Consider the following 12200-nt stretch of genomic DNA (forward strand, 5'->3'; position numbering starts at 1 on the left):
TCGCGGGAGACATACGATCCTCCGCAGTAATAAATACGCTCTTGTTGCAAGGATACTGGCCGCACTGTTTGCACCTACTTGCACCAGCGCTCATGGGCCAGATTTAAAATTAGAATCTGGGGAATTCGAATTTGCAAATTTTTTATTTTTATTTCAAAGATGCCACCAAACGTAAAAATACTGGCCGCATGTGGTTTAATTTGGTGGCAGATTCAGAATGAAGTTTCCAGAAGATTCAGCGTCTTTGGGAAAGAATCATAGCAAGAAAAAATAAGAATCATAACAATTATTTTTTTAGTAAATTATTGCCTCTTGTTAGATAATAGCATTTAGAATAAGTACTTGATATTGTAATTACTATTTGTTTGTATGTACACTAATTAATTAACTATCTTTATTCTTAAATGATTTGTTTACCATTCTCATAATTTAATTGTATCATTACTTAATGATTGTTTATTATTCTTAATGATTGTTTACTATTCTCACGATAACGACTTTACTCATAAGTGTATCCCCACCATTCCCGAATCTTTAAATACCCAAAACTCCTTAGTTCTAGCTCAGTTGTATCAGTCGTATCCCAAATCTCATTGTAACCAGTTGTACTATTAAAGTTAGTTTTTAAAAAGCCTAGTTTCGCTTCCACTACGTAACAATTTGGCGCAGTCGGTAGGATCTCGCGTGATCAGTGCGTAATAAGTCGAAGTAAACGTCGTACGTCGAAACCTCATCATCAACGAGACAACATCGCTCAACGAAGAAGAAACATCGACGTGACGGTAGCTGCAAGCTTTCGAGAACTTCGCCGAACCATGCAGCAGATCCATTTAATACTGTTACTGTGGTAAGTGGCATAACTAGTTTCGCTCTTCTATTCCCTATTTATTACTATATCTATTATTCTATACCATACCATTACTAAATCTTATTCCATATCTTATTCCATATCTTAGATCCCATTTTAATTAAATTATTAACTAATGACAAAGGAAATCAAGAACGAACCCTGTAATCAATTATACAGCGAATTATCCTCATTTTTCGAAGCGTCATACAAAGCCAAAATGACTCTCGACATCTCAACACTTTTAAAATTAATCCCTGCCTTCGACACTGACAAAAATGATCAAATTTATAGATTCGTCAGATCTTGCGACTCTGCCTTCAAATTGGCCACCGAAGACCAGAAGGCAATACTCCTTGTATATACATTAAATAATATCACCGGTTCAGGTGCATCAGACGTGCACAGTAAACAACACATATGTTGGACCAGTTTGCGCACATTTTTGATAGACAGGTTCTCCAATGTCAAAACAATTCCACATTTAAATTTAGAACTTCAATCTTTATTCCAAAGACCCAACGAAAGTATCACTGAGTACTTTCATAGAGTCGATCTATGTAGGAGTAAAATAATAGAAAAACTAAACGCCGAAATCATCGATGACACATTATCAGGTCGCTTAGCGACTACTGAAGAAACCGCACTAAGCGTCTTCGTTAATGGATTAAGTTCCGACATAGGAACAATGCTCAGAACCAAAGGTTTTACTGCATTAGCTGAGGCAGGCCGCTTTGCTATGCAGGAGGATAAAATCCGAGCAATGAATAATGCTCGTCAAACATTATTCAGATTAGCAGTCCCAACAAATAATGCCCGTCAGCCACTATTCAGGCCGACAGTCCCTCGACATACTAATAATTCAACTCATAGAACAATAATACCAAGATATAATTCAAATAACAGATTCACACCTCCAAATCAACCTCACCCACAAACTAATTCAAATTTCACTGCACAGAACCCAAAAATATGCAATTACTGCAAGAATGTAGGACACGAAATTGCTGATTGTCGTAAACGAGCTTATAACAATAATCTCCGTAATAATCAGGCACAAAAAGCCTTGCCCGCACCTCCAGCGCAAGTCAATAATTTAAACTCCTGGGCGACCAACGAAATGAGCAACTCGTTGGAAATCGCTACAGTATCTTGCTCACAGACTCCGACTCACCTGTTAACACAGGACATAGACAACCTCCAACTCTAAGACTCAATCAATCATCCTCAAAAGCCACTGAATCTAACAGGGCGTCTTCACAAACTCAAACTGTCCGCAACAAACAGTTTAGAGACGCGTCTGTACAAACTTCTATATCTTTAATAGCACCAAACAAACAGGGTAACCAGCCCCAAACTCTTGGTCCTATCACCGAATCATGTACTAAATCTACTAAATCAAATATAGCACCAAACGAACAGGGTAACCAGCCCCAAACCCTTGGTCCTATCACTGAATCATATTCCAAATCTACTTATACAAATCCTAAATCGAAATCAAAGTCAAAAAGGAAACCTAAATCAAATCCTAAAACTTCTAAGTCGAAACCTAAAATTGAATCCTTTGCAATCTCATCTTTGAACGATGTTCCACCCGAAAATCTTTTACACGGCACCTTTCACATCGAAGGAAAGCCAGTCACCTTATTAATTGATACCGGAGCAGGAATCTCGGTAATAAAAAGTAACAAAATTGGATCTTCACATATAGATAAATCTAACATCGCATCCATTGTAGGAATCTCGAGCACACAAAGTTCAACCCTTACCTCGGGAACTACCGAGATATCCCTTGACAATTTACCTAAATTCAAATTCCATGTTGCCGACCTAAACATTAAAGCAGACGGTATTTTAGGTAATGATTTCATGTCCAAATTTAATTGCCACCTCTATATTCAATCAAAAACAATGCGATTACGTGACAAAACATATAGACTCCATTTCTTAAGCGACAGTCCCAAGGAAAATGAATACCCCGATAAACAATTAATTAATAGTCGCTCAGAAACAGTAATTATGTGTAACACAAATAGTATTCATACGGGAACCGCATTAGTCGAAAAACAAACATTAGCTAATGGCATCATCATTCCACACGCATTAGTTAGCGTCGAAAACAACTCATTTGTTATCACTTGTATAAACACAAACAAAAATGATGAACTTATCAATATTCCCACACTCGAAGTTAGTCCTTTTGACCAGAATGAACAAATATCTAATATAAATGAACATCCAATAAATAATTTAAATCCCATGTCCCAATCTGATAGACAAAGCAAAGTTCTGTCGTCCATAAGACGAGATCATTTAAACAAGGAAGAATCCACGTCATTAAATAAAATAATTTCCCAGTACTCAGATTTATTTTTCCTCGAAGGCGACACCTTATCTTTCAGTAATCATACAAAACACAAAATAACTACTACAACTGACACTCCCATTCACACTAAAACATATCGATTCCCACAAGTTCACGAAAACGAAGTCAAAACTCAAGTTCAAAAAATGCTAGAACAAGATATAATCAGACCAAGTTCCTCTCCATGGAGTAGCCCAATTTGGGTTGTCCCTAAAAAAACAGATGCCTCGGGTAAACGTAAATGGCGATTAGTAATAGATTACCGAAAATTAAATGAGGTAACAATCGGTGACAGTTACCCACTGCCGAACATTACAGACATTCTAGATAAATTAGGGCACTCACAATATTTTACAACCCTAGACCTCGCATCTGGGTTTCACCAACTCGAAGTAGATCCCAAAGATATTCCTAAGACCGCATTTAGCACTCCATACGGTCACTACGAGTACAAAAGAATGCCTTTTGGACTTAAAAGTGCACCAGCGACCTTCCAACGGGTCATGGACTCTGTTCTATGTGGACTTCAAGGCGAGAGATGTTTTGTGTACTTAGATGATATAGTTATTTTCGCCTCAAGCCTTCAAGAACACGAACAAAGGCTTCACGAAGTATTTTCACGACTTAGAAAATACGAACTTAAGATCCAACCCGATAAGTGCGAATTCCTTAGGCGCGAAGTAGCTTACCTAGGACACATCATATCCAATGAAGGTGTAAAACCAAACCCCGATAAAATAAAGGCCGTACAAGAATTCCCCACTCCTAAATCATGCAAAGACATCAAAGCCTTTCTTGGCTTAACGGGTTATTACCGTCGCTTCATATCGAATTTTAGCAAAATAACAAAACCACTTACTAGCCTCTTAAAAAAGGACGTTCCATTTATTTGGGGTCAAACACAACAAGTATCATTTGACGAATGTAAACGTCTTCTTACTAGTCCTCCTATACTACAATATCCTGATTTCAGTAGAGAATTTATTTTGACCACTGACGCCTCTATAAGTGCAATAGGCGCTGTATTATCACAAGGTGAAATAGGTAAGGACCTACCTATAGCATACGCGTCTAGAACTTTAAATAAAGCCGAATCGAACTATTCTACTATAGAACGAGAATTATTGGCTATAGTCTGGGCTGTTAAGCACTTTCGACCGTATTTGTTTGGAAGAAAGTTTAAAATAGTTACAGATCACAAACCTCTCACATGGCTTTTTTCAATTAAAGACCCAGGTAGTCGTTTAGTTCGCTGGCGCCTTAAGCTTGAAGAATACGAATACGAAGTTATTTATAAAGCTGGCAAAAACAACACCAACGCAGATGCTCTCTCTCGACCTCCAATCTTAAACGCAAATGTTATAGATCTCACTGACGATAACGAAACTCATAATTCAAATACCGATACGACCGATGATTATTTAGAAATCAATTATCAACATTTCTCAGAGAACCCCTCTTACAACTTCGACACTCCTAATCTCCAAACCTCTCCAGATTGCCTTTTAAACGACAAACATAAAAACATTCTTATTCCCATTTCTTGTGAACTTTCTGACAAAAACGACCTTTTCAACGAAGCGATATCCAAGTGCTCTCAAGTAGACCCTTATCTCGAAAAACAACGGATACTTTACGACGTTGATTTATTAATTTCTAACAAAAACCAAAACTTAATATTCGGCTGTTCAAGACCCACTCATTTTGATTCATGGGACGCCGAAAGTTATTTTAAAACACTTCTAAGCTGTCTACAGAAAAACGACTTCAAAACACTCCACATTCCAGAATTGAAAAACGATACCACTTGCAAACTCAAAGGCAACGAGCAATTACATATCACAGCCTACCTTGCTGACGCATATGATTGTAAAATAACCATATGTGAAAACAAAGTTAAAACACCAAATCCTGATGAAATTCCCCAAATCTTAAAAATGTATCACGATGATCCTTTATCTGGCCATCGCGGAATCGTAGAAACAACTCGTAAAATTAGAAACGAATACTTTTGGAAAGGAATGACGGACGTGATCAAAGAATACATAGACAATTGTCAAATATGTCAACGTAATAAAATCCAAAGAAAAACTTATAAAGCCCCAATGGTTATAACATCTTCTTCAACAGAACCTTTCGAACGCGTAACGATTGATCTAGTATCCTATTCAGATACCACTAACGAATCTAATAAATACATTTTGACACTACAAGATGACCTAACTCGATTTGTACAAGCATATCCTATACCTGATAAACAAGCAACTACCATAGCTAGAAATCTTCTGACATTTTGCCAACATTATGGCACCCCCAAGAGATTCCACTCTGATCAAGGCACAGAATTCGTTAACAATGTCATCAAACAACTCATGAAATTACTTGGCTCAAGTCACACTATTAGTACAGCCTATCATCCTCAAACTAATGGTTCTTTAGAACGTTTCCATGCGACATTACGAGATCACATAAGAATGTATCATAAACGAAATCTTTCCAATTGGGATCAAATCATACCATTTGCCGTTATATGTCATAACACCTCTATTAATCAGTCTACAGGTCTTACACCTCACGAACTACTTTTCGGTTTCAAACCTCGTCCTCTATATTCACTCAAAGAAAATAACGACTACACCACACATGACTACATACGCGACTTAAACGAAAGACTTAAAATCTCACGTGAAATAGCCCGTCGTAACCTTGATAATATGAAAGAAAAGGCTAAAGAACGTTACGACAATAATATTAAAAACATAGCGAAATTTAATATCGGTGACAAAGTAATGCTCAAGGTACCCAATCCCAACAACTTAGATAGCAAATGGGATGGACCTTATAGTATAATTAGAATAGGATTTAACGAAAATTACGTCATTCAAAAATCTGGAAAGAATCAATTAGTGCATGCAAACCGCCTAAGGCCATTGCATGATTCCATCAGAGACACGTAATTCACCTCATGTAAATAATTAATTTTAGTCTTACCTATCCTTATATTGTTTTAAATAAGTTAGAATTCGTTTTATCTTTCCAGGGTGACCCAATGTATGGCACATCCTACCTCAATACCTGCAATCAATAACAACGACTTTAATATGGAAAAATTCAAAACAATAATACATAATCCCTATTTTAGTTTCATAGTTTGCTCACTTATTAAAATAATATTTTACATTATCCTATATAAAATATACATTTATATCAAAACTTTTTATGAATCTCGTAAATAGACTTATAATTAATAAATAAACTAAATTTCATTATTCCAGGTACTCCACAACATATGTTGATGGTAATACCGAAATCTCACCAATCCCTTCCAATTCCGGGCTTTACTTCCAAAACGACGGAGATGTACTAATCACAGATGATTCATGGAAACTTGTTATCTATCGTAATCTAGAACCTTTATTCCTAAGCCGAGACTCTCTTAAAAGACTTGCCTATAATTATCAAACCTTAATATCAAGGTATCCTAACCTACCTAGTACAATTACCACTAGTTCTTATATTAAATTAAACTTAGACAAAATCGATACTAGACTCGATGAACTTAGCCTTTATACTAATAATAAAAGAACCAAACGTGAGCTATTAGACGGACTTAGTTCATTACTAAAATGGCTTATTGGTACACCTGATGCCAAGGATGCTAAACATTATGATGAATGCATTCAACTCTTAGAAAAACAGCAGATCACAACCAATGAAATCCTCAATCAACAGTTACAAATAATTTCATCTACTATTACCAATTTCAATGAAACCATTTTAAAGATATCCTACGATGAACATCTAATCAACGAAAATCTAGCAAAAATCAATTCATATTTTAATTCAACTAACAAAATACTATTTAATCTAACTATCTCAGAAGAAATGTCAACGGTAGCTATCCAAATTCTCGAAGCAGTTACATCCTTAGAAAAAGATATAGACGACATAATAAGTAGTATACTATTTATTAAATCTGGCGCAATACATCCTTCGATCATATCAACCAATCGTTTATACAAAGAGCTATTGTCAACTGGTTCATTCCGATCTAACAGAAACTTAGTAGCCTCCGTCACTCTCAGCAATATTCACCAAATCTTAGAGTCGGCTTCTATCAGCTCATATATTTATATGAACAAATTAGTATATGTTCTAAAATTTCCCTTAGTCATAAATGATAAATTTACCTTATATCACCTATATTCCATCCCTATATCCCATCCTGATTCATCCTTATATTCTACTATCCTTCCCGAGCGAACTTACATTGCCACTAGTACTACAAGGCAACAGTACGCAATCACAAACTCACTAGCTGATTGCAAGACCTTTACATCGAACACGAAAGTCTGCAAATTCATCGTTTACAACGTCAACGCAAGACCGACCTGCGAAATGTCGATCCTGAGCTCCACTTCAAGAAATGTTCCTGACATCTGCGAAGTCGCAACTTTCTCAGCGTACATCAACACTTTCCAAGAAATAAAGTCGAATAAGTGGATCTTCATCCTACAGCATAAAACTCCATATGCATTGGAATGCGGCGACAAAACCACCCATAGTGAAATATCCGGGACAGGCATCATTTCACTAGAAGAGAATTGTAAAATGTATACAGCATTAACGACAATCTCAGCTGAAAACGGGAAGACCTACAACACCAGCCATCCTATCATAACTGTGGATTTAGAAACCATTTGTATTCCAGAATACTCCAAACAAGAACCATCACTGGAGTTAATACCCATAAAAATTAACAACATTCCACTAGACTCACTGAAACATTAAAAGAAGAAATTAAGATACAGACGAAACACATAAATCAAAAGGAAAACTTCATAGAAAAACATTCGTCAAAATTTTCCTATATCAGTTTTATAATGGGATTTTTACTACTAATATTCACATGTTTTAAATGCTGCAAGATCAACATATTCAAGATGTTCCGCACAAACTCTACACGTCATCGTAGCGGGTGTATACAAATTTTTAATAACTGTTTCGACAGATCTCAACGACGACAGCATGTACAAATACCCATGGCTTCACTTCATCATACAACAACTTCTATATCTGAAGACGAAGACGAATCGCCCACTGCAACGCCCAATCCTCAAACCTTGGGCAAAACAGCCCAATCTTTGTTCTAAGGGGGGAGGTGTTAGATNCAAACGAAATCTTTCCAATTGGGATCAAATCATACCATTTGCCGTTATATGTCATAACACCTCTATTAATCAGTCTACAGGTCTTACACCTCACGAACTACTTTTCGGTTTCAAACCTCGTCCTCTATATTCACTGAAAGAAAACAACGACTACACCACACATGACTACATACGCGACTTAAATGAAAGACTTAAAATCTCACGTGAAATAGCCCGTCGTAACCTTGATAATATGAAAGAAAAGGCTAAAGAACGTTACGACAATAATATTAAAAACATAGCGAAATTTAATATCGGTGACAAAGGGGCCGTCCATAAATTACGTCATCGATTTTTTCAGATTTTAGACCCCCCCCCCTACAATCATCCTAGCGTCATTTCTTAATGACCCCCCCCCCCTTCTCCCAAAATTGACGTCATTACCAGTTTGACAAAATTAAAACACTTTGATTGCAAGACCTTTACATCGAACACGAAAGTCTGCAAATTCATCGTTTACAACGTCAACGCAAGACCGACCTGCGAAATGTCGATCCTGAGCTCCACTTCAAGAAATGTTCCTGACATCTGCGAAGTCGCAACTTTCTCAGCGTACATCAACACTTTCCAAGAAATAAAGTCGAATAAGTGGATCTTCATCCTACAGCATAAAACTCCATATGCATTGGAATGCGGCGACAAAACCACCCATAGTGAAATATCCGGGACAGGCATCATTTCACTAGAAGAGAATTGTAAAATGTATACAGCATTAACGACAATCTCAGCTGAAAACGGGAAGACCTACAACACCAGCCATCCTATCATAACTGTGGATTTAGAAACCATTTGTATTCCAGAATACTCCAAACAAGAACCATCACTGGAGTTAATACCTATAAAAATTAACAACATTCCACTAGACTCACTGAAGACATTAAAAGAAGAAATTAAAATACAGACGAAACACATAAATCAAAAGAAAAACTTCATAGAAAAACATTCGTCAAAATTTTCCTATATCAGTTTTATAATGGGATTTTTACTACTAATATTCACATGTTTTAAATGCTGCAAGATCAACATATTCAAGATGTTCCGCACAAACTCTACACGTCATCGTAGCGGGTGTATACAAATTTTTAATAACTGTTTCGACAGATCTCAACGACGACAGCATGTACAGATACCCATGGCTTCACTTCATCATACAACAACTTCTATATCTGAAGACGAAGACGAATCGCCCACTGCAACGCCCAATCCTCAAACCTTGGGCAAAACAGCCCAATCTTTGTTCTAAGGGGGGAGGTGTTAGATAATAGCATTTAGAATAAGTACTTGATATTGTAATTACTATTTGTTTGTATGTACACTAATTAATTAACTATCTTTATTCTTAAATGATTTGTTTGCCATTCCCATAATTTAATTGTATCATTACCTAATGATTGTTTATTATTCTTAATGATTGTTTACTATTCTCACGATAACGACTTTACTCATAAGTGTATCCCCACCATTCCCGAATCCTTAAATACCCAAAACTCCTTAGTTCTAGTTCAGTTGTATCAGTCGTATCCCAAATCTCATTGTAACCAGTTGTACTATTAAAGTTAGTTTTTAAAAACCTTAGTTTCGCTTCCACTACGTAACAAAAGGGACTTTTATTATTTTCTCAAGGTTCTGTAGGCATTTTTTTTTAGTTCACGCTATAGAGTAAATATTTATTGAAGGAATTTAAAATTGAGGTAATTTAGATAAAATAATACAAAAAATATAATTACTTGTCATTTTAAAACGGTGGGAATTCAATTAATAATCTTTGTGTGTAGAAATAACCTTTCCAGCACAGTAAGAAGTACTTACATCTCCCACACTTCAATTTTTTGCAGATTTAAAATTAAATAATCAGTTTAAGCATTTTTCAGTTGCCGTAATGTTTTATTCAATTTATTACGGAACCTTAAATCTGTTTATCGGGTAACAGCCTTGGCCCTGGGCGAGTTTGCTCACGCATTTGCACTGATTGTCACTTTTTGTTTGATTGAGTGATTAGCAATTGTTAGGTATTATTGTTGGAAATATCTAGACTGTCGGTTAGGTAACTAAAAAACAATTAAAAAAATGTTAATTATTGTAAAAAAATCGAGCAAATATTGCTTGATCCAATAAAAAGATAAAGAATAAGTACCTACCTTTTTAAAAATCAATTGAAAAAATACTGAATTTTTTAGCTTCTATGAAAAAAATACAGTTCTTGAATTTTAAGTAGACTATTATTACATTTGGGTATTATTTATTCCTTTGCTATTTACCGTTATTAAAAAAATGCTTTGAAAAAAGAACCAACAATCCAAACCTCACTGTGTTGCATCACAGAGCGAGACAACACACGCGCTCTCGCTCGGAGATAGTCGAGATACACTATCTGCCGACCGCCCACGGACTATGCCCACTTCCTTGACTAGAAAAATGGCGTTCAATTTCTTTGTGGCCTGACCTTTTGAGTTCTGAATGAGTTCGATTTTTAAAAGAAAAGAAAAATTGTGTGGAACATTTAAGTATTTGAATTTCGAATGTTTTACTATGGATTAACCCTTCTGATGCCGTTAGAGTCATAGAATAAATACTAGTACTACAGAGTATGACAATCCAGGGATTTTTTTAGTTTGACAGTTTGTTGACGAAATACTCAATACTCAATACTCAAATCTTTATTATACTTTTTTAACCGACTTCAAAAAAGGAGGAGGTCATTTAGAAAGGTTTTAGATGCGTCCTGTGTAAAAACGCTAAAGCTGCATGCCATGAAACACATTCGCAATGAGCTTATGACAATAAAAAACGTAATAAAACGACGCTTGTCACTGACCTATGTCAACATAATAAGATAAAATTACACACAAAGAAAAAACGATAAGACTGTTGTAGAGCGTTATTTCTTAGTTGCCCGTATCTTATGCGAAGACTTATTATTTTTAGTAGTGCCGGTAGATTAAAAAATTCGTCATAATTATTATTATTTAAAAAAAGAACGTAGGTAATTGACATCTAGTAACCACATCTTGAATTAAAAAAAAAAAAACAATTACGTAGGTAACTAATCATCATCATCATCATCATCATCTCAGCCATAGGACGTCCACTGCTGAACATAGGCCTCCCCCAATGCTTTCCATGTTACTAATAATAATATGTACTATCAAATTAGTATCTGAAGTTTACTTCGTATCAAAAAATTATAGAAAAAAAATTGCAAAAAAGCACTCACATTTTTTAATCGAAATTGATCGCCACAGCTCGAGTGGCCCGTCACTGACCTATGTCAACAAACCGAGATAGTGTAACGTCTCTACTGTGCACGTGTGTGTGGAATAGGGAACGCGTGGAGACTTTTTTTAGTGCTGGCTAAAAAAGACTGCCTAATTTTTTTTTAAATCAAGACGAAAAAATGTTCAATTTATGAATGAACTGGCTGGTAAGACAACAATAATTATAAGGATAGCTACTAAAATGTAATGTAGAGACATTGTTGAATGAGGACTACATCGGTACATTAATTTGATGGGCATGATATATGACATGAGAATGATCATCATTTATTACCATTCCACGATATCTTAGAGTCTCATCAAATCAATAATGTAGTTTGATTTACGTGGAAGAGTTTCTAACAAACCTACAAAATCAGTTTTATTTTTGGGTAAAGTCTAAAATTGCACTCAATTACATCTGCTTATATTTCTGCTTATTTTTTTTATTTGAAAAGTAAAAAAAAGTATTTCAAAACTTTTTTCAGCGATAAGAAGTCAACAGCTTTCGATATTTCTAGATA

General features: G+C 35.6%; 2 protein-coding genes across 2 annotated transcripts; both read left to right on the top strand.

Annotated features, from left to right (window-relative positions):
• The first annotated feature begins 318 nt into the window (after positions 1–318).
• LOC114351503 (uncharacterized) lies at positions 319–9992 on the top strand. Its single transcript, XM_028302748.1, has 3 exons — positions 319–847; positions 6488–8373; positions 9674–9992. Exons 1-2 carry the CDS (start codon positions 816–818, stop codon positions 8001–8003), a joined length of 1548 nt encoding a protein of 515 aa, XP_028158549.1. The 5' UTR covers positions 319–815; the 3' UTR covers positions 8004–8373; positions 9674–9992.
• LOC114351505 (uncharacterized) lies at positions 841–5833 on the top strand. The gene has a single exon (XM_028302750.1). The coding sequence runs from the start codon at positions 984–986 to the stop codon at positions 2055–2057; it is 1074 nt and encodes a 357-aa protein (XP_028158551.1). The 5' UTR covers positions 841–983; the 3' UTR covers positions 2058–5833.
• Positions 9993–12200: the final 2208 nt, after the last annotated feature.

Source organism: Ostrinia furnacalis, unplaced genomic scaffold (genome assembly GCF_004193835.3).
Source record: "Ostrinia furnacalis isolate ACB-3 unplaced genomic scaffold, ASM419383v2 OfSCF1159, whole genome shotgun sequence".
Classification (NCBI taxonomy): domain Eukaryota; kingdom Metazoa; phylum Arthropoda; class Insecta; order Lepidoptera; family Crambidae; genus Ostrinia; species Ostrinia furnacalis.

What these genes read in the sequence shown, in the direction of transcription:
- LOC114351503 (XM_028302748.1), top strand. Translation starts at nt 816, where the DNA reads ATGCAGCAGATCCATTTAATACTGTTACTGTG. An exon ending in CATTTAATACTGTTACTGTG is followed by an intron (nt 848 to 6,487) that starts GTAAGTGGCATA and finishes TCATTATTCCAG; the next exon opens with GTACTCCACAACATATGTTG.
- LOC114351505 (XM_028302750.1), top strand. Translation starts at nt 984, where the DNA reads ATGACAAAGGAAATCAAGAACGAACCCTGTAATCAATTATACAGCGAA.